Source organism: Odontesthes bonariensis, chromosome 21, assembly GCF_027942865.1.
Source record: "Odontesthes bonariensis isolate fOdoBon6 chromosome 21, fOdoBon6.hap1, whole genome shotgun sequence".
NCBI classification, from domain to species: domain Eukaryota; kingdom Metazoa; phylum Chordata; class Actinopteri; order Atheriniformes; family Atherinopsidae; genus Odontesthes; species Odontesthes bonariensis.
In genome coordinates, this window is record NC_134526.1 from 8,430,501 (window position 1) to 8,453,392 (window position 22,892).

General features: G+C 39.4%; 1 protein-coding gene across 1 annotated transcript in view; it reads left to right on the forward strand.

Moving 5' to 3' along the window:
• syt3 (synaptotagmin III) overlaps nt 1–18,659 on the forward strand; it is a 32,340-nt gene extending 13,681 nt beyond the window's left edge. Inside the window, exons 5-13 of the mRNA XM_075454357.1 lie at nt 904–1,012; nt 1,560–1,736; nt 6,354–6,480; nt 9,091–9,309; nt 11,424–11,544; nt 12,994–13,165; nt 13,819–13,948; nt 15,835–15,928; nt 16,387–18,659. Of these exons, the coding sequence (XP_075310472.1) occupies nt 904–1,012; nt 1,560–1,736; nt 6,354–6,480; nt 9,091–9,309; nt 11,424–11,544; nt 12,994–13,165; nt 13,819–13,948; nt 15,835–15,924 (1,145 nt within the window). The 3' untranslated portion in view covers nt 15,925–15,928; nt 16,387–18,659. The remainder of the gene's footprint in view (nt 1–903; nt 1,013–1,559; nt 1,737–6,353; nt 6,481–9,090; nt 9,310–11,423; nt 11,545–12,993; nt 13,166–13,818; nt 13,949–15,834; nt 15,929–16,386) is intronic.
• The last annotated feature ends 4,233 nt before the right edge of the window (nt 18,660–22,892 follow it).

Sequence of the window (22,892 nt, forward strand, 5' to 3'; positions counted from 1 at the left end):
ATTAACCTACAGTCTATAAAGATAATATGTCTGGGCTGCACCAGCATGACAAACGCTGACCATTATCTTAAATATAAATGGGGTATCTTTGCTATGTTCAATGAATATTGCTTTTTAATCATTCTAGCCCTGTTCTTATTACAGATGTTAAACAATACAGATAGAGTTTCAGGACATGGCACATGGTGTCTTTACCTCAAGGTTAAATCCTAATTAACATAGGCTACATTTTTCCATTATTTCTTTCTTGGCGATAACGTGCAGAGATAAATGTTCACAACCTGAAGACAACATTGCCCTGATTCAAACCACTTGTTGAATACTGAATTTTCCATTAGTCTTATATTGGTCTCTGGAAACTTTGAAAAAAGTTTGGCTGCTAAACTTTCATCATAGTTTGTTTGCAAAAAGTGTTTGGAATTGGCTATTTCATGAATCGGCATTGATCTTAAATCTAAATAATCAGCATTAGAATAAGAAGCTGAGATCAAAATTGATATCAGGAATATATTTTACACCCGATTTTATGACACAAGTTTGCTTAACAGCCATGATTTTTCAGTGTGGAGTTTGGTTTCCACTGGCTATCAGCACGGGTGTAGAATGTTTGTCATTATTCACAGTGAAATATTTCTGCCACCCTTTATTTCAATTGCAAGTACTCTTTTCACATCTCTGTATACCTTTTATGCTTGCTCATGTTGTGCTATTGTAAATATGTCTGCTCATTCATCCCCTTCCCTTTGCTGATAAATCACAGCCTGTTAAATCAAAGTAATGAAATCAATGCAATCAATGATGCTGACAAACAGGCTGGTCTTCAGTGCTACTGTTACCACTGACATCATTACAGTAAAAACAAGGAGGAGCGTGATTGTTTTGTCTATTTTTGCACTTTGGAAGGAACTCTGAAGCTGAGTCAGACGTCTCCAGATGTGCCCAACGCAGAGGGTGGTGCTCAACCACATAAAGATCTACCCAACGCTCATTCCCAGCAGCAGGTCACGCCACGGTCAGTGCAGAATTTATGTGTTCATTCTGCTAAATCCAGAGCCTGTGATCATTAAAGTAGAAACATTAATGATGGTAGGAGTCAGCTTTGTAAATGTTGCTTTGTATTAGTAAGCGTGTATTGTCTTTAAGCTTTCTTTCCTCAAATCAACACATTGAGATCTGTAACAGTTGAAGATGAAGATACATTTTGAAAGACATGACTTTTTATCGTGTTGAAAATGGCACAAAATGTCTGATAATGTATTTGTGAAGCTCAAACACAAAAAAAAAGAGTTGGGGAAAACCAGTCATCGTTACACAAGCCTCAATCTTAAAAGTAATTACGATGCATGCATGTATGAAAATGGGTGTGGAAACGGAGTCATATAAATACGATGAGTAAACTCCATTTCAATAGCTTACTTACCGCTGCATCTTTCGTTTGATTAAGCTTCTGAATCGTAACGTTGTTTTTATTCTTCTATTTATTTATTTCATATGTGCATTTGCGTGTTGTGTGTGATGCGCTTAATATTCACCCTCTAAGCTCTTATGTGTCTGTTTAGCCCCAAGCCCATGACTCACCAGCTCTCCAGCCCTGATTTTCATGGTGAGGAGAAGGAGCAGGTAACCTGCATTGGGCAGATCAAGCCAGAGCTCTACAGACCCAAAGGCGACATGGGAGAGGGAAAACAGGGAGACAACTGTGGCAAGATCAGCTTCCTCCTGCGCTACGCCTTCAAGTAAGTCAGCAAATGTAAACCAAAACAGCCTACTCATTCTGTCAATATCCTCAGGTGAAATTGGAAAATTTTACATGAATAAATCATTTAAATGATTAAGTTTAACTATAAAGAATGAGGCCATTATATCACCAAGTTAGCCTAAATGTGCTGCATCTATCTATGTACAGTCCTTATTGATTTGCTAGGTGTTAGGTGTCCTCCAGAGATTTTTTAAAATCTAAAACACTGGTGGATTATAGATAGTGTTACTTAAAAAGATTTTAATGCAACTGAAGTTTGTAGATTGGTATTTAACCTGTTCTCATTTTATTATGTGGGGATTTGTTCTTAGTGTTTTTCATTTTCTTTAATTTCCTTGTGTAGTTATTCTCAAAGTCTTATGCTTGTTAATATCGCCACATTCTTGATCGTTTTCTCTAAAGTGATTTCAATTTCTCAAAACTGGCATATTTCTTTTTATCCTATTGTTAGATGCACTGTAGACATATCTCTGTGACATTTGGAGAATACGGTTGTTTGGACATTCACGGCCACTTCCTATTTAATATGGCTTCTGATTGATGGAAAATGGTTTGCCTGATAAAGGTCTCATACAAAAATGTTGCAAACACATGTTGGGCAGGGTGCAGGAGTTCGTTCCGCAGTCTTGGATTTGTTCATCCTTCTCTTAGACATCTGTTTCCATAAATAGACGTGCAAAGTACCTCCTTTGTTTAACCAACACTTAAAACAAGACCTCAACTTTATTTGCAGAATGTAATGTTTGTTGGAACAACCGGACTGAAGTTAAAAGCACATCTATGGTGGATGTTGATGGGTCTTCAGAACGCTTTAAAAATGGCAATGAGGTTCTTCTAAAGCAGGCAGACTCTGATTTGCTGAATTTCTTTAAGGCACAGGGCAGTGAGAGGGGCATCTTATATCCTCATAATAACTAAACAGTGTTAACCTATGTTAAAACGGAAGTGGTGCCATTATACATAACACAACAACATCTGCATCTTTTATAGTCTGTGTGGCACAGATTTCCGGGCTTAATCAGCTTAATTTTAAGTCTCCTGCTGTTAAATTTCAGTTTAAATGCATACCTGCTGCCATGTTGTGTCCATCAGGTGATGAGAGTGTGTGTGTGTGTGTGTGTGTGAATCTCAGTGTCTCAGTGTCAGGATGCTGGTGGGATGTGGGGAGTTCTGCGTGACTCGCTGTGTCCCGGTCCTCATTTCTGCCTGCACTGATGTATGGAAACATTGCAACGGCTGAAAGTGCTGATGGTCAGAAAAGAAAGGAGCAAGAAGGCCGTTCAGTCATGAATTATATATAGTGAGCCATTTTTAACAGCCACCCCTGTCAACACATAATAACACCAGACGGTGTTATTGTCAACGTACAGAGAATTAGCAGGGGAGGTTGATGGAGAGGGAGAATAGTGATGGAAGCTATTCATGTGTCCCTTTTTCTCATTTATAAAGTCACAAGATCATTTATGTTGTTCTGTAGTTGCCTGTTATTACACTGAGGGAAAATTGTTTCAGCAAGATGAATAAGAGGAAGGCACTCAGGGGTAAAAAAGAAAGGTGGGCGATGTAGCAAAATCACTGTGAGCATGTCTCTAAATACACTGGTGTAGAGGTGATAAGACTCACATGTTAATGTGTGAGACCCTGCTGTCTGGACTATAACAGTCACAACAACAATGTCAATCTTGCTTGGGTCTGCTGGGGAAGGCATTTCTATTGACAATCCCATTAAATGTTGACACATGTTCACTGGGGGAATAACAGTTAGCTTTCAGCATTGTCTGCCAGGAATAAGGTTGTGAAATTCAGTCTCTGTTCAGGAAGTAATAGGTGTATTCTCTGCGGCATGCCTCTTGAATAGTACAAAAACGGTTTGGTTCAGGCTCGTGTTGTGTTCTGTAAAAGGAGAAGTGAGTGCAGGAAAAGCTGCCACCATTTTATGCTATCAAATAACAATTACAGGAAAATGCACAAGGATCAGGGAGAGGTATTTCTGTTTTTGTTTGTTTTTTGTACAAGCTCATTTTCAATGATTGCACATCTGAGCATTGCTGTGAACCTCACTGAACTGCACAGTGACCACAGACCACCAGTATGTGACAAAACCACACTGGATTAAAAGATTATTGGAAACCTATTTAAATTGGTCAGAGTTTTCTTGTTAAGATATTCATCTGACCGAAAGCACAATGTCCTGCAGCGATTTCCCCTATACTGACCTGATTTAATGTGATTGCAGAGTAGGCTTGTTTATCTGATTGTATTAATTAGATGTGAGTCAGAGGTAAACACGTGTCCAGATTTGCCATGGTTGTAATGTCAACATGCGTATCCTATTTGTGATTGGCACACATGGACAGTGTACGTTATAGCTGCTGGGGTCACTGTTGGCGTTTACCCTGCTGATCCATCCTGAGCCACAAAGTTCAGTCTGTTCTCCTAAAGCTGCTAATGAAGTGCTGACACACTGGTTAACACAGGGAGACACAGTCTAACGAGGTCTGATTAAAGGCCTCCGAGCCGTCTTCATCTTCATCTGGTAATTAAATACATAATAAATCGCACGAGAGACGCAGCCATGACTGTGCCATGGAGCATTCAGACGCATGAGCATCCGTCTGTTCATGTGTGTTGCATGCTTGCATGTTTGTTTGCGTCATAAAGAAATTATTACAGCCCTGCTACATAACTTATACACGCATTTGTGGGTTTATATCTGCTTCGTTTGTTATATACAGAAAAGGCCACTCGTGCTATTTTTAAACTAAAGCTGCTACTAGTTTAATTTTCCACTCATGTTGCAGCCTTTAAACCTGTTGAACAACCTATTCAGGTGCCATGTAATATTCTTAGCATTTTTTTCTCTTTCGGGTGAAATAACGCTATGAGTTTTAGAAATACATTGAATAAATTATTCTAATATATCATAGAACATTATAGATTAATTGATAAGGTAAAAAAAAAAAATATATATATATATATATATATATATATATATTTGATGTAGTTTGTGGAACAAACAAGACGTGAGTGAAACTATTTGCTTCATTTACACGTCAAAAATATCATGAAAAGTATCTACAATCAGTTTGTGAAGAAAATTTTTACCATGAATGAATGAATGAATACTGTTTATTAGCAAAACTTATTTACACAGATTTTCAGTGGCATCAATTCTTGGATTTTGTTGTATTAAAATACGAGGCTATTGGTCTGAGAGTGACAAGCAGTTTTGTAGGGAGTGAGCATGTGCAAACCTGGACAAGAAATTAGTGAGGATGATAAAGAAATTAAGCATTTATTGTTTGTGCTGTACCTGAAGTAGGTTTAAAATGTTGTAACAAGGGCATTTAGTAAGATCAGTGGATCTCAAACCCTCAAAACTCTGCAACAAATAGCCAAATCTACTTGATCTATCAAAACGGGTTGCTGATTATCTTCCTCCCATAATCTTAGTCCTTGATAGTTAAATACATATTTTCTTAATTTTCATCAAATTTAGATGGATAGCCCAAATTTGAACTGTTTCAGTAATATCTTTTATTGTTATTTTTACCATTTCTTCTCCTTCTTTTTCTTAAAAAAGTGCATGTTGGATGTGAGCAGAAATGATGGTGCTACCTTGTTTGGCTGTGACAACAAAAAACAATGTGGAGAAAAACTGCGCTGCCTGGCAGGTGTATCACTGCTGCCCGCCAGACTGAAGCGAGGAGCCGGTGCTTATCGGTTTTGTACAGACCGATTGGTGCTATGGTTCCAGAACAGGACCAGTTCTTTGTTGGTGGAAATAAATCTTACCCCCAGTGTGATAACCACTGGTGTAGTATTAATTAAATGTTTCAGGAAAATGTGGACAAAAAAGATCTTTTTATTGTTGACATTTAAGCTTTTTTTGTGTGTATTTATTGTTAAGCTGCTGCCTTCACTTTTTAATATTCTTCCCTTCAATTACTGTCTTAATAAACTGTCTATCGTATAAGATCGTATAAGTCAAACAAGTCATGAAAAGAGCCCAGTTTTGCAAACCCTCAAAGTGTGTGTTTTTTAAACCAAAAGTCCAAAAACAAAGACATGCAAAATGCTATTTTGTGACACAAGAATGTTCCAATTGCTGTAATCTTTTGATCTACAAATAACATGTTTTGTTCTTGTTTACAGTACCAACAGCACTGTACATAATATGACCCATATGACTACAGACTAAAGCATGCTCTGTTAAAGATAATTAATGAGCTCAGATCTCGACAGAATCTGTCTCAGTCATCTGTGCTCACAGAGCTTAAATTTAACATTGCTGACAGTGCAACCGTGATACAGTTGCAGAGATGACACACACACGCGCACACACACACACACACACACACACACACACACACACACACACACACGCCATTCTTGGTACTCTTTGCCCCAGTGACACAGAACTTCCTACGCCAATATCCGTACAGTTCTGCACAGGTGTTTGTGAGTGTGTGGGCTAATCCTCTTATGGAGTGTTTGTGTAAAGTCATGCGACCCCTCGCTTTAAAGCTCTTTGTGTAACAATGTTGAATGAACCAAAACAGATTTTTTTTTAATGTTCCTGTGCCCGTTTCAGCACGGAGCAGTTGGTTGTGAAAATACTGAAAGCTTTGGACCTGCCAGCGAAGGACGCCAACGGCTTCTCTGACCCATATGTGAAGATTTACCTACTGCCAGACAGGAAGAAGAAATTCCAGACAAAGGTGCCTCCCACTCATTTCACACTCACCTCTATCCTGAGTTGCACGTTGACTTTGTAATAATGTCGAAACAAAGAAAATTTATAGAATCAGCATGTTATTCTTTCCTTCCTTCTCTGATGATCCAGCCTCCTCATGGAGAATCATTACAGGATCACTCATGTAATCTAATCTAATCTGGGACATTATTTATTCAAGATAATGTTCTTCAGACTATACTGGCACTGCTACTAAATTCCTGTGTGTTATTCTAGTGTTTGAGGACAGCTGGATCAATATTTGAGAATAACATTTCAGGACATCCCGTACCAGGAAATATACTTTAAGTTCTAAAAAAATCCTCCTCTCATCTAATTTATTCTCTGTGGAGAACCTCGAGACTTATGTATTCAATGCCCTCACAAAGATGACTTGTAGTTTTGAACAGTACTGGGTTGAAACAGTGAAATTCTGCAACTTAAAAGCATTTAAACTGAGCACAGTGAAAAGTAGTGAAGTTGTAGCACTATAGCAAAAATTCTGCCTTCTGGTTTTCTCTCTTTTGTGTGACTGTCTCTTGCATGTAACAAAAGCCCCTTCAGCCTTTGAAAAGCACGAATGCTTCAGTCATTTGCATAATGTGGCTCCCCCTTTTGTTTGGAGTGTAGGTGATTGTTTCATTTCAATCACATCCTCATTAACATTGAACTTTTACACCTTTTATATTTTGCACCACTTTTATCCCTTGAGTTAATTTTCAAAGAAAAACAGACATCACCCACAAGCAGATGTTAAGACGTTTTGGATTTCAAAACCTGCAGTGTCTCTTTCAGATGCATATTTCATCCATGCTAACACGTAATCATTAAGTGCTAATAAACTGGATTGACAGACGCACTCAAGCAGTGACAAAAGTTGTCAGAAAATCTGGAGTGTGTCACGAGCCAATTATGGCATGCTTTATTGTTTGACAGCATTCATAGAAAAGGCTTTCATAGAAAACTAATCCAACCATTGAATTAATTTTTTTTCTTATAATTCTGGGTTGGAGATGAGATTCAAGACACATTTACATATGACATCCACAATGTGCTTGAATGTGACAAGCAGGAAGTTGTAGCCGCTCCCTTTTCATCAGACTGTATTCTTCAGTTTAAAATTGTGCATCAGGTTTGACACACAACAGGAGAGAGAGCTGTGGATAAATGCAATAAATCCCACCTTTAAACATAAACAACCCTCACCTTGTGTGTTTTGGGGGACGATTTTTTAAATTCAGTTTTACTTGATTTGATTTCCGCAAGTTCTATTCGATCTTTCATCCCCGAAGAAAATGTGAAATCTGCTTTTCTCCCTCTGGCAGAAGGACAGGGTTAGCCCTTGCTTTAAAGGTTAATTATGTTGCCCAAGGACATTTCAGCACTTATGCCAATCTAATAATAAAACTCCCCTTCGATATTACTCTGGTTTCTGATACCTCTTGTTTGTTTTTTTTATAGATCAATTTAAAAGAGAACTCTTTCCCTGTAATAATGTCTGCTTTGCCGTTCAAGCTCTGTGTGATTCACCCTGCAAGCTGTTAGTCAAAGCTTTCAAATTTTTAAGAAGTCTCTGGTAGCTCTTTGGTTCACAGGAACTAATACCTTTCATGTTTTCAGTTTGTTTTGGATAAAACGGGCAGGGTGGGGGGGTTGCCACAGGCAAAGAGGAAAAGAAATAAAGGAGAAAGAGAAAATACACCACCTGCCAAATCTAAAATCCAACTAAAAGGATTCAGAACAAGAAACACCACAGCAATAAGGGCTCCGTGCCAAAAAAGCTGCTTAAAACACTTGCTGCTTTCAAAGAAACATCTTTCAACCAGACATTGCTCTAATTAGCACCCCAAAAGTAAGTGTGTTTTTTACATAATATGGGACAATTGATTCTTAGGTACATATCACAGATAAAATAGAAGAAATAGAAGAAAATAGAATGTACTTATTGGGCAAATTGCCAGTGACAAAGTACAATATGAAACTACAAGGCATGCAGGGTTTAAATACCTCTCTTTTACTCTATCAAGTGCATATTTGATGATCTCAGTAAAAAGTAAATAAAAGAAAAAGAGACATTTTAGAACCTTGATATCTTTTGGGTTTTTTTTGTCCCAAGGGCAAATCATTTGCTGAATGTCAGGGGAAAGGAATACCTCTTCATCTATAGCAATTAAGATGTTGCGTGCATGTACTTATATAATGATGACACATTAATCAGTATAAAGGCTGTCAGATGATCAAAACTAATTTTACGGAAATATTTAGGCCTTAATGTGTTGTCAAATCACCAGGTCCTAAACATCTATGCAGCCCAAAACACTCATGTTTTCACTCATAAATCTGTTTTCATGTATATTGGACAATATTAAGTGTAAGAAATACTGTGACGAGTTGTTTTAAGTTGAATCAAAATAGTTTGTGCCCTTATTACAGGATGGTAGGGACAGCTGTGAAATGTAGTCCCCCCTTAATTCTGTAAAGAAATCCCACCTATCAAGAATCTAATTGGTACAATCTGTATACAAAACAGTAACATTGTAATTTGCAAGCTAAAATCCAAAGTGTTACCATTCTTTCTGTCTCTTTTTTGTCTCAGGTCCACAGAAAGACCTTAAATCCAGTGTTCAACGAGACGTTCCAGTTTGGCGTGCCTCTGAACGAGCTACATTCCAGGAAGCTGCATTTTTCTGTGTATGACTTCGACCGCTTCTCCAGACACGATTTGATAGGCCAGGTCGTGGTAGACAACCTGCTGGACTTCAGCGAGGGCAGCGGGGAAAAACCTATCTGGAGAGACATCGTGGAGGGCACAGCAGTAAGCCACAGCCCAACTTTGTTGCATTTGTTTGGAGGAGAAGCTCATTGTAGATATCATCATATGAAATTTAAATTATATCTGTGAGGATTTTGTGATGGGCACTTGTACCTGCAAATTACCAAAGCTGAGATGAAAAGAACTGAACCAGTAGTGGTTAAAAACATGTCAGAAGTCAAAGTTTCAGTTTGAGATTTCAAGAAGAGATGCATGCCAAAATGAATTCTAATTCCAGCCTGGAAGAAAAGGAAAGTCCACAAAAAATCTTATGAGAGAATGAAAGAAAGTAATCAAACTCACAAGTTACGAAAATCTAAAAGATTGCATATTCTTACAGCATGTGCTGTAAGAATATGCTAAATGTATTTGAATAATTATGGGTTCTGAATATGTTTTAGGGACTAAAAATGATGTTAGATGCATTAAAAAATAATGCAATGAAAGTTCAAATTTGTAAGTGAATGTTGGAGACAACAGGGGAAAAAAATGACATTTGGTGTGACCACCTGTAAAACTGCTGCATCTTTCATGGCTACACTTAGAGTTTGCAGACTTGTTGCTTGCATCTTGAAGAGCTTGCCACAGTGTCTCTGTGGTTTCAGGTGTCTCGGGTGCTTCTTTCTCCTCCTCTAATCACAGACTGACTCCTTGAGTTAAGCATTATGGCTCCGCAGAGGTTAGACCATCTGTTGCAGGACTCCCTGTTCCTCTGGAGGCTGACGGCGGTTCTTTATCATTCTGCCTGCTGTTTCAGTTCATTGTCAAGCTGTAGAATTAATTTGTGGCCAACTACAGGCATTCCTTGTGATAATATCTAACGAACAAGGATCTCCTGAAATAGCCAAAAAGATTGCATCATTTTATGTATTCTCACACTCCTTGAATGTCTCAAAATCCAGAACTCTGTTAATAAAATAATTTATATTTAGTTCATAAAAGCTCAAATGAATTCTTAAAAGATTTTACATAGTCCAGGTTTTTGCTGTGAGACGTTTTACAGCCTGCTCACATAACCTTGTTACAGGACTGACGCACAGAGAAGCCTTATTTGATGCTTATAAACAGCTAATTCCAAAATGTTATAAACTTTCAGCACATTTTTTATTTTCATTTGAGTACCAGATTTGATCTAGATTTCAATCTTCAAATTCAAATTCATGTATTGAAAACTCAAACATTTTTAATGTGGAGTTCAACTGAGTATTTCTGGACCCAGAAAATCAAGTTCTGTCAAAGTATGGAGATTCAGACAGTAAAAAGAGATTATTTCACAAACATTCAGACAGCAGAAAATATTCAACCATGCTTCTAATGGCTCTTTTCTATTTTTATTTTCCTCTAACATTAAAATGATTACGATCATACCTCTCGTCAAAGGAACATCCTGTATCGAGAAGAGGCTTTGGAGTTTTGCAAGTAGATTGAGTCTGGTATTGTGAAAAAACAGCTAAGCAGCGTCCAGATAAATTACTGGAAAGGCACTGCTGGCCACATTCAAACATTATATTAGGCTATGTCCAAGTAGATTTATATGAAATATTCAGAGAGGGCTATTAGCAAATTAGATGGAGCAAAGCCTTAAAATTTTTGGCGTGAGGGTCTAATTTATCAAATAAGTCTAATGCATCAGCATCTCGTTGAATCTCAGCGTTTCACTTTAAGAAGTATTGATTAGAAGCGCAAAGCCACTAAGGAGTCATCACACCACAGTGTGACCTGAATACCAGCAGTGTCATTACTCCGGTGCCACTGAGACCACAGGCAGCGAGAGGATCAGTAGATGGGAATGCAGAGAGAGATATAAAAAGCCTGGGGAACCGTCGCCTATACTTAACACTTTCCTCCACTTGGGGACTTCGACAGATTGGCATATGATTCATTTGCAGTGACGGCACTTGCCCTCTGCCTAAACACTCTGATTCTCCACATTAAGATTCCTGCTGTCATCCCCCATCAGTCATGATTGGCTCTTTTCAGGCCGTGGACAATCATATCAGAGGATATCTGTCTTTTAGTGCTTTTGCAAGCCATGTGTGTTTATGATGTCATGTGTGTGATGTCAGCATTGCCGCTCCATTTCTGATCCCTGTTTGTGTGTATGTGGTGATCTGCAGGAGAAGGCTGATCTCGGGGAGCTTAATTTCTCGCTGTGTTACCTGCCCACTGCAGGCAGGCTCACTGCAACAATCATCAAGGCCACCAACCTCAAAGCCATGGACTTGACTGGTTTCTCAGGTAAAGGATTCACACATATGCTGCTGCAAGACCTCCAGCTAGCAGGCTGACTGGAAAGTCATTTACAGAAAATTATAACAGGACACAGCTGTCCAAAAGCAGCTGTTAGTTATGTACGTCGTTCCCTTTTAGGGTTCATATGTTATTTTGATCTGTAACATTTCAAGCGTACAATGGCAAAAGAAACATGTAGAAATACTGTTCCGATACATAAACAGAATTAAAAGTCTGGTAGAAGTACAGCTAAATAAATAATTATTCTAATGCCATTAAGCCTTTTTCAGAAGCAGAGGCTCACTGGGCTCACTGAACCAGAAATGCAAAGCAATGCAGTATGCTGAATAACAACAGTAGCTGCTGTTAAGTCTGCTTACAGATCAATCCAACAGGTTTACATGCTAAATGTCATCAGAAAGGAATTTCTCAAAACTTTATATTTTGAGAACTGAAATCGAAGATCGGTTGGTTTACGGTTCATTAAACAGAAGGTCAGTGGTTCCATCCCAAACTTCTCCAGTCCACATGTTAAAGCATGTTAAAGACAGTAAACCAAATTGTTGCCCCAAATGTGTTTATTGGGATTTAAGTGTATGCAAACTGCTTCTACTCAGTAAGAAGAAAAGTGTGTTCTCAAGGTTGATGATGCATTTTAAAGGAAGATCTTCTCAATAGATGCTGAGTGACTCTTGAGGTATATTGAGCATTGTCAGACTGATTGTTTCTAAGTGTGAAAAATGTTCTTCAAGGAGCAGAACGAGGTGTTATCAATTATGAATGTTATAACTAACTGTATCAAATTTGTTACAAGCTGAGAGACCCCAACAATTTAGTTGTAGTGTGTTTTCATGCGAGCAAACTCAGCTGCAGGTGTAGTTCCAGTGATATCTACAGAAAGAAAGAAAAAGCAGCAGAGCTTTAGCAATGGTACACAAATACATGATAGACAAACAATACAGATGTTTTACTCTTTAGTCATTTTTATAATCAGATCAACTGCTAATATCCACACGCTGCTATTATTGCTGCGCTGATATGAACATGATTGAGGCCCTATGAGATGCTTCCACGCAGCAGAAAACTTGAGTGGTGGGTGTGTGTGATTTCTCTCGGCTGCTGACACTGAGCTGCACAGGTTGCATGCACAACTGAAGAGATTCAGTCTGCCTTTGTGTTCTTAATCCAGCTTTGCTAAGGTGACTTGATATCCGTGCTTTTTATGTGTTACAGATGCGCATACCTGTGAACATAATACCACAGCCTTTGCAGGACTCCCCACTTATCTTATTCTGTCGTACTCATATTCTCTCTGCCTTCCTTTTCTTCCTCGCTCCTCTTCACTGCCTCTTACTCTGCTTCCCTCAATTTTTCACCATCATGCTTTCCCCTCCATCTCCCATATATTTTGTCCCTCGTTCTCTTTGTCTTCCCGTCTCGCTGTCTCTGCTCCAGACCCATATGTGAAAGCCTCTCTGATATGCGACGGGCGAAGGCTAAAAAAGAGGAAGACCTCCATTAAGAAGAACACACTGAATCCTACATACAATGAGGCGCTGGTGTTTGACATTCCCAATGAAAATATCGAAAGTGTATCTATCATCATTGCAGTGATGGATTATGACTGGTGAGCAAGCTGAGAAGTTATTATATTTTAGCACGCTCCTGGCACTTTAAGAACAAACGGATCATTACTGTGAAATAGATGTTTTGTTTCTAATGCTTGTTTTGCACATACAGTATGATGTTGATTTTGGGCTGTTGTGGCTGTGTTAAGCATGATGAGGGCCCCCTTAAGAGTCAGCCTCCTGGTGGATGATCTCTGTTTTACATCAATGGGCACCTCATGAATAAGCATGATTTATGCTAATGGTGAAGGAAGATGTGTCAACCCTGCCAATATTTATCTCACTGCCGCTTGCAGCATCACTTGGCTGGTTTATGTGTTTGTATATAAATGCACCGCCTCGCTATTATGTAGTTTACCGACCATTTGGCATCTCTAAAGGTGTGTACTTTTGTATGTCAGCCTGCGTCCCCACTGACATCAAGTTTTTATCCAGAGCCATGTGTATTTGTGAGCTGCTTTTCAGTATTCTTCCTCCACTGCTGTACTCTTTTCCCAGAGCTCGAGGTTGATAAATGAGTCTCTGTTTCTTACCAGCCCTGTCTCCTTCTCTGTGTCCGCTTTCTCATATCCCTCTTTCCACCCCCTTTCTTTTTTGGATCTCCGTCCCTTTTATCTTTGCTGCCTTGCCTGCATCCCTCGCTGCGTGTCAGCATCGGTCATAACGAGGTTATAGGAATGTGTCGTGTGGGCAGCGCTGCTGAAGGACCTGGGAGGGAGCACTGGGCAGCCATGCTGGCCAATCCACGTAAACCAATAGAGCACTGGCATCAGCTTGTTGAGGTAAGCACATGATCTCGTTTGTGTGGATGATGGTTAGTATGAATATGTGTGTGTACTCATGCGTCCTGAATATGACCACATTATGCTGCTCCAATTTTCCATTGGAGCTGAAGATGAGAAAAAATAGTTTTTTGTCAAATGATGATCATTAATCATTCGATGCAGTGGCTTAAGTAGCAGCAGCAGTAATACCTGAGCAGTACTTAGAGTGGTAGGTATTTAAAAGCAATAGTACAGTAACAAAAGAAAAGATGGCAGGGATGGTTTCCTTACGTTAAAGCAGTGATGAAGAAACTTAAATATTCTGGGAAAAAGTCCCATGTAGCTGCAGTAGGACAGTTTTTTGAAGCAGGACAAATTAACATGAGGTTATAATGAAGGAAAATTGCAGATGAGAGTTTAGTTTTGCAAGGCATCTGCAAACATTTGATCAAAGTCCACTGCAATCTACCACAATCGGTGCAAATTAGGGGGTCATTAGGGGTCACAAAAAGCGCACTTGTTGATAATCAGCATGAGTAATTTACTGATTACCCTTATTAACCAGTTTGTTAACTGGTTAAGTGGCTTACTGGCCAGTTTATTTGGCCTAGTTCATTAGATAAACTCCTTCTGTTCACAAATGTGTTGTCAGACTTCAATCTTAAGCTAAACTGCCTTCAAATCTCTTTGTTTTTTTTACAGTTTTACAGACAGCAGACAGGAGTGAGGGGATTATTGAATCTTTTTAAGCCCCATGTGTTGAAAGGATAGAGAAAATACATTGAACTTATCTAAACGCTTATCATTATTGTTATCACTATTATTACTGTCGCAGTTGTTGTTGCTGTTTTCATTAGCAGTACTACCGTAGTCAGGTTAGGATTATTAAAGTTGAGGGTTCCGGGTTATCATTTCCTCCAGGAAAATTACCTACAGCGTGTCTTGACAATCAATATATTTTAAAAAAAATTGTCTTTCTCTGCAATTCCAAATAAATGAGCATCAATTTTGAAATTCTCCCCCATTGGTCACACACTCCTCGTTCCAAGCAGTGCCTCCTCCTATCACAGTCATGTGAAATTGATCATTTAAGACTATTCCAAATTTATGTGTGAGACTGCGTTACTATAGCAGGCAAAATACAACAGTCCACAGTCGTAATGTAAAATATTAAAGATTTGTTAGTTTTGCTTTTTTAAGAGAGATGAAGAGATTCATATCTATTCTTTTGTCTTTAACATAAAGCTTTGGCAACTTGTCAGCATAGCTAAATATAAAACAATAGCTTATCTTCTTCACGCTTTCTTGCATGAGATTAATATTTAAATGTGTAAGTATAAACAGATAGATAAGCTTATAAAGTCAAGCAATTGATTTTGTATTCTTTCTACTACTAGTTTAACGCTCCTATTTTCAGCTGCATTTGAATAAAGCTCCAAATCTGAAGCTTGAGTTTAAAAACTTAATCATATTTTAACTACTGATTCTATCTGATTTTATCTATTGTTCTTATTTATTTATTTTTTGTTTAAAATTTAAATCGTGCTTTTTATTTCTACTGTTTTAATGTATCTGTAAAGCACTTTGAATCACCTTGTTGTTGAATTGTGCTATACAAATAAACTTGCCTTGCCTTGCCTTAACTAAACTCTTCCCCGTAATCAGTCTCAATGTTAAGCCACTTGATTAGAATCCGTTTATTCATTTACGCCCCATTTAGAATCTGAATATGAAGTATCCCTTTATTTAAGATGAGATCAAGATGAGATCATCCACCTTTCAGTTGGTATGGAAGTAACAGTAGTAGTAATACTGGTGATAATCTAGCTTAGATATTTGCAATAGCATTGGTTAAAGTATATTGTATGATATTAAAAACTGAATTAACGTCTTCTTCCTTGCAGGAAAAAGCAATTGGGACTTTTGTGTCAAAGAGTGCCACAACACCCTCCCCAAAGCCGCACATCGTGGTGGACAGTCCCCACTCTGATTAAAACTGTAAGTGTCCTCGGACTTTGTTCTTCCAGCACCTTTTCTTAAGCATCACTCAAGTCATTAGTTCATTGCAATATGTGCCACCATTCCACAAGCAGTTAAACCTCCTTGTGTTTTGGCTTGTAAAATGGATGCGCTCTTGTGGACTCTTTGAGCACAGCACACATCCACGTACTGTGTGGCAGATGCTCTCCAATAAGATAACACAGGAAATCTAGTCAAGTCTTAAAAAGCATGACCAAACTGTGAGCGTGTGATAAAGTGGAGGCTGTAAAGTTGTCAGATGTAGGAGCTCTAAGGCAGTAGCATCTGTATAATCTTGATGTTATGGGTTATGTAATGCATCTCCCCCTCTTCCCTACAGACTTACAGTACTGCATGCTGTTTATATATTCTCTTGCCCCCCCACTGTCTCATGCTTGCTTAATCTGCCTCTTCTGCCTTATTCCCTCTTTCCTCAGGTCATCATCATCTCTACAGCTCCAGACTTTCTTTTTCCCCCTCTCATCTGTGAATAATTCTCTCCATCAAAGAAAGAGAGAGACGCAGAGACACTGCTCGTGTCCAACTGCTCGTGCTGTTTTGCTCCTGCTAATGAATACTCCAACTCCTGTGCTGCCCTTACTGAGCCAGAGGGGGCAGAAAAAAAAAACAATCCATCACAAGCTACACTTTGAGCATCAGACTACATATTACCAACACATGTGAACATTAAACAATACTGTAGGACTGATAGCAGGTGTAACGTTAGGGTTTAGCAAGGAGATGCACACACTCTTCTCACACACACACAAATACACAGAGTTTGTAGTATGTGCGTAGTTCATGTGCTCTTCAGGTTAGTGTAGTTTTTCATCTAGAAGGAGTGTGATGTGAAAAACTTTTCTCTCTTGAAAAAAAAGAAAGCCATCATAGAATGGTCATTTCAACCAGGACCAAAGGTTCACACCCTTGTACAGACTCTAAAAGAACAAATTCTATGTTAAGAGTTTTTCTTTGCATCATTGGTGTATAGTATATGCCATAATGTATAGGAAAAACATCTCGCGTAGTACCTAGCAGGACAAAACATCCATGGTGGATTCTCCAGGCCATTTTGGGTGCCTTCTCCAGGGTTTTTACCCTCTGGTTTCAGAGTTAACTCGCTTATTTTCCCCAGAGGAAAAACTATGAAGCGTCCAGTGGTCATTATTGATGTCAGAGAAGTGAAAAATGAGGACACACTCATTGGCCTAAGCATGTTACACAATCTTGAAATGTGTCCCTCTTCCTCATGCTCTTTGTCTCAGTCCCCATGGTACTCATTAAAATAAATTTTTTTTTTCTTTTTTTATGTGTGAAATAATACTGATTCATCCATCAGGAATGGAGTTTATTCATGCCATTTTTACAGTCCACCAAGGACGAGATGGAGTGAGCTTCTGAGAGACACGGACTGTGAGATCATTCTTGGCTTTCAGGCCGAACCGGCAGACTTTTCCTGAAGTAGGAACGAACAGGTTCAACAAAAAGCTATGTTTGGGATTGGACCAGCATCTATTTGGAGTGCGCTCGCCAGAGGATGTATCCCACAGGGAAGGATATCACCACTCTGTTATTTTTTTATCATTCCAGGACTTAATGTTTTGTCCTCTTAAAAAAAATCCTCATCACGCTTCGACTGATAATTTTTTTGTCTACAAGTCCACATCATGTCCCTGAGAAGACTTAAGAAGGACACACACGTCCGTGTTGCTTTTATTAGTGAGTGTTTCTGTGTTTGTGGGTGTGTTTGTTTTGTATTTGTATGTGTGTGTGCGTATGTGTGTGCGTGTGTGTGTCTGTGTTTGGAGGGGGGTGCCTGTGTGTCACTGTGACCTTGTGTGTGTGACACGTATCTGTGCTCACCACCTCCCTTGTCATTTTTTCGTCTTCACCCCCCAAACCCTGGCATCCACAGACTTGAAAAGCTTGTCTTGGAGCCAAATGTGTCTTCTGTCTTGTGTCTTTAAAAGGAGCCATGTAGTGGGTGTGTGCGTGTGTGCATGTGTGTGAGAATGCGTGGGTGTACTACTCGTGCCTCATTGCACTAGGTGGGGAAACACTGTCTTTCATAGACATTAGTTTGTATTGTCTATGTTGTCTCTGAAATCAGCTGCCAGTCACTCAGCCCTCCTCTCCTCCCGAACCTTTTGCCTGATGTAAGTAACTGTGTTGATTGTGTACTTCTTTCTGTAATTTGTGTACTGTATGTCCGAGGGAAAAATCAGTTGGCATAGGGATTGAAAATAAAAATTTTGTGTTTTGATATTTATTCAAAGGAACGCAAAAAAATATATATATATATTAAGTAAAAAAGAAAAAAAGAAAAACATCTGAGGCTCGTCCGTTATGGCCAACGCCAAATTTGGATCCCCTGAAAGAGAAAACGAGCGCCTGAAATTTCTGCACTTCCTGCATAAACCGATACAGACTTATAAAGCCATGTCTGTCACTGCTACTACTACTGTAACCTCAGCAAAACAGTACAACACCTCACTACAGCTACTTGTATTGTTGCCATTTTCCCTGAATCCTCTCACACACTAACATACTTTTACGGGGGAGTGTTACTTTTTTTGGGGGGGAGGGGGGGTATAGTATTTTTTTCTCTTTACGTCTGGATCATAGAAAGCAGGTATAAGTGAGGTCACATCCTCTGTGTTCCCAGTGTTTAAGCCAGATGGGGGATTATTGATCAGCTTAGATAAGTAGATATAGTATTGATCCATTGGTCCAAAGGCCCCATAATTCTCCCTCTCTCCCAGCCTTTCTCTCCCTGCTTGTGTCTACCCTATTTAGCCCTTGTGTTACTGCCTTGTGATAGATTAAAAAGCTCATCGTTGAACCAGCACATTCCCTTATTCTCGTCCTCCCTCTTCTGTCAGCTAGCCCACCCTTAGCCTCTTTCTCCTCCCGTCTTTCTGATTACTGCCTGATTACTCATTCTCTCGTTCTCTCCTCCAGCAATCCTTACCTTTCCTCTCGCCCCAGTTCTTTGCCTCTCCCTTACCTTTTTCCCACTGTTTTTTTTCTGCCCCTCACCCCATCCTCCCAGCTCCTTTCCCTTCATATTTTCCTTCCTTTCTTTCTTTCTTTCTTTGAACGACAAACCCCCTTTCCCGCCTCCAGTCTCTTTTCTCTTTCACTGTCTTCTTTTGTTTGTGCAGTCCTGAATGGTCATGGGGAAAACATGTTTGCATGCTTATATTAACATGAATGATGTCAACTTGATGCAATGAAAATTATATAAGTGATGCTTTACGCAAAATCTGACAATGAACTTGATACTAATACTACTAATGACGACTAAATGAGAGTAAGCAATTCTTTATCTCTGTGGTCAAAAACAACGATGATGAAATAACATTGTTTATGCTGTATTTATCTTTCTCAAATTGGTATTCTTCTTGATTTTCAATTGTTTTTTTATATATAATTTATTCAAGAGGTTTACTTTTTTATTTGTTAAAAATGAGAATTTGAGTGAGGGGTTCAGTCAGGGCGATTGTTTCAGTCAGAACAGCTGTACCAGGTCACAGAATGTCGGCGAATGTGTAGTAACAGTGTGGCTGAAGCAACAATAAAGGAAATAAAGGATATGTATCATCCAGCTTCGTCTTTCTGACTTCTTTTAATTGGGTTGGGAGGCAGAAAAGGTGATGGAGCTATACTGTCACACAGACCAGGCAGTGTGCTTTATATAAAATGTAAAGCCCTGGACATTTCAGATGTACACAGTCTAAATTTGACTCAGGCATGGAAGGGAACAGGCTCTGCCTGGACAGAGGCTGCCTGAACCCAACTTTTCTTTTTCATCTTTTGAGCACCAGCCTCTCTGAGTTTCTGCTGTGCATTAAGTCGTGTGTAATTATTCAGCCACTTTGTCATGAATTCTTTATTGTGGCCGCATTTTGTCTAAATGCGAATCTGAGCACGACTGCTTACCTTCTTTGCTCTCCTACATCTGCCTTCGTGCTGCTTTCTGTCCCTTTATTCTTAAATTACTCGCGTAATTTGTCATGTGGATATTATGCCCTGTTCGAACGATAAAACCCACCAGTAGCAATTTTGTAACTCCAGTGTTTCAGCAGAAAACAGACTGAGGAGGAGGACCGAGCTCAGATGTGCAGGGGAATGACAGAGAAGGAGGAGTAGGAGAGGATTAAACAAATGAAAGAGGATGAAGAGCGGGAGAATGCCAGCGCGGAGGAGGAGGAGAGCACAAATGGGAAAACCTGGAGCAGAGAGGAGATAGCTGCATGCTGGATGTGTGTGAATGTGTGTAGAAGTGGAGACAGGAGGTGGAGGAGGATGGCTCTGTATATAGACTCTGTCATCATGGGGCACCTGCAGCATACCAACAGTGTTAACAATTCAAGAGAAGTGAAACATACACACATCATAATCTGACACACACACACACACACACACACACACACAAACACACGTGACAACGTGCCAGTTAACACGGCTTTAATGCTGTAGACTGAGCAAGAAAAATGAGAGGAGGGGTGTGGGGGGGGGAACTGCTGTCTCCATGGCAACTTTCCCACCGTGCAAAAAAAAAGAAAGAAAAAAAATCATTTAGTCGGAAAGACATTTCACTCAGTTCAGTGAGCTGAAAGAGGCAGAGTGAAAGGGAGGGGGGAGAAACCTAGACACTGGGGGTGGTGTGTGCACTATAGAGCTGTTTGTACCACACCGGAGGCATTTATCTAAAGGTATCCAAACGCTGACAGCGATACATTAACTTTTATTGCTAATATATAAGATTATTATACATAATGACTTCCCTTGCATCATTAAAGATGAATGCAATAGCTTTGGGTGATGCTCTGGTGTTACAGCATCTACATGTAGCCAGATCTATGTCTTTATATAACATGTTGAAATATGCTTTATGTCTTGACATTAAATTTGAACCCTCGAAATGCTGGAAACCTTCAGGGACTGGACCTCTAACTTCTGTAAATGACTACCAACAGTTTTATGAAACAACTTGCTTTGCCATCATTATAAATAATATCTAAAACCTTCCAAAGTAATGAATTCAATGAAAGCATGTGAGCAGAAATTTCAACCAGTTAAGGTATTAAAGTAGCTCGCCTTTGCAGCAGAACTGTGCATTAATTCAAGAGCTGAGCTGGGATCTGAACTTCTCTATAAACTGGTGTCAAGGAGGATCAAGAAGAAACAAAAGGTTCAGAAAAACTTCCTTTGACATCACACCGCTACTATTTAGGAGTGACATTTTTAACAAAATGATGGATAAAAAAACAATTTCCACATTCTAGGAAACCTTTCTCATAAATTTCTTTTTCTACTGTTTAGCACCAGTGCCAGACTTGATATAACAGCCCCCAGAAAGTGGCAGGGGAGGCTGCCATCACACTATTTCAAACACAGCGCAGTTTTGGTAACCCATTTATGTGGACCTAAGTGTATCAGTATGCTGGCTGTGATAACCTGTTGTGGGAAGACCATCTGGCCCTTGGTATCCCAGCTGGGTAAAATGGTCAAGGGATGGATTGTTTTTCACCATACCACCTGGACCTTGCAGACACCTTGAGGCACCATGCTTCTCATTCATATTTTATTATGTCATTCTCTGACCGAACAAAAAAAAAAACAAAAAAAAACAACAACTGGAAAAATGAGAACATCGTCTGGCTTTCCAAAGGCACACCCAGGGAGCAGACTCTCTGTAATTGCTTGGCAACTGCTTGCATTGTGTGTGTTGAAGTTCAAAGCAGCGAAACACACAGCATATCTCCAAGCAGCAGAAAGCATCTGAACAGCAACAGTAAAGGGCCTACGCATACCAGCACATTCACACACGCATGCAAGCGTTCGGGATCCATCCTGGCAGTTTATTTTGGCCATTTTCCTCAGTCAGTAATGGGGGCTTTAATGTTTACATACAGAGGGAAGCCCTGGGCACAGAGCCTCTATCAGAACTTTTCTTAAGCAGCCAAAAGCTGCCTTGCTGCCCGAAACCCACACAGGCACCCACAAGCTGCGTGAGCCCACAGATATTTTTTTTCTGTGGAATTTGGGTTAAATTAATCCACAGAATTGTTTCTGTGGGAGGTTTTGAGTTTGATGAGCCCTGAAACCTCTGCTGCACGCTGCACTAAGCTGTCTGGCTGGCTGGCATTGCCACAGGGGAGTAGACACCATTGGACCAACATAGAAAAGTGTGCCAATGTGTTAAAAACACAGATTTTGCCGGTGGTGTAGGCTCTGATCTTTACTATCAATTAATGTACGTATGCATAAATGTGTAGGCATCGTAGATGGATGTTTTCCATGATGTTTTGTGTTAAAAGTCTGTAACCTGCGTGTTTGTATGAGGCCAAGCAGACCGTGGACGTTTACTTGAAAAATGCCAAAATGAAATCTATCTGAAGTAATTTTGCTCTGCTTTAAAGCAGTTATGTTTGAAGAGGGATGAAGCAATCTATTAATGGAAAATCTAAATAACGAAAGCCTAAAATCTAATAAACTTTGATATATAGGTGCACTCTGACAAGTATTAAAAATCTAATTTCACATATTACGATTATTTCAATATCACCAATATCAGAGGGTAATTTTTCTTTCTGAATAAAAAATCATTTTACACTAAGTGTAGAATTCGGCTTTTTAAGTACAGTAAGTTGGCTTTTCTCTCTGTTAGGGATGAAGCACTTGTACTTGCTGTAGATATTTGCTGACATCTTCTGGAGATCTGGATCGACAGCACCCAGAAATGATCAGCTTTCATTCTAAGAGCTCTGCTACAATAGAAGAAGGCATTCAGACTATATTTCTGATGTTTTGGGACTGTTTAATCTAAACAAGCATCACTTTGGTTCTCCATGAGTTGTGGGACTAATTTGTCCTCCACAACATAGAATACGATGCACTACAGTATAATGTAGGGGAAATTTTGCCTTTGAATTTC